General features: G+C 38.4%; 1 protein-coding gene across 1 annotated transcript in view; it reads right to left on the bottom strand.

Annotated features, from left to right (window-relative positions):
* The window catches only part of LOC119594671 (cyclin-T2-like), a gene marked incomplete in the record, with an annotated part of 20,280 nt that overhangs the window by 161 nt on the left and 19,882 nt on the right, over positions 1 to 237 (bottom strand). Inside the window, 1 exon segment of the mRNA XM_037943727.1 lies at positions 1 to 75. Within this exon segment, the coding sequence (XP_037799655.1) occupies positions 25 to 75 (51 nt within the window).

The raw sequence follows: 237 nt of genomic DNA on the forward strand, positions 1-237 counted from the left end.
TTGCCTACAACTGTTTTGCCAGTACTACTGCCTCTGAGAGCTCCACCTACTGGGATCCAAGTCCTTTATGGGTACCTGCAAAGCATCCAAACACCACTCAGAAACCCACAGGAAAACAGCTTTATATTAGTACTCCACATTCAAGGAGACAGGAGACAACTAGTATACATAAAAATCTAATGAAATGTTATGTGCAAATGTATATATATATTTTTTCTCTTTTCTACAGGTGTAAAG

The sequence above is a fragment of the Penaeus monodon genome, chromosome 34 (assembly GCF_015228065.2).
Source record: "Penaeus monodon isolate SGIC_2016 chromosome 34, NSTDA_Pmon_1, whole genome shotgun sequence".
In the NCBI taxonomy this organism is placed as follows: domain Eukaryota; kingdom Metazoa; phylum Arthropoda; class Malacostraca; order Decapoda; family Penaeidae; genus Penaeus; species Penaeus monodon.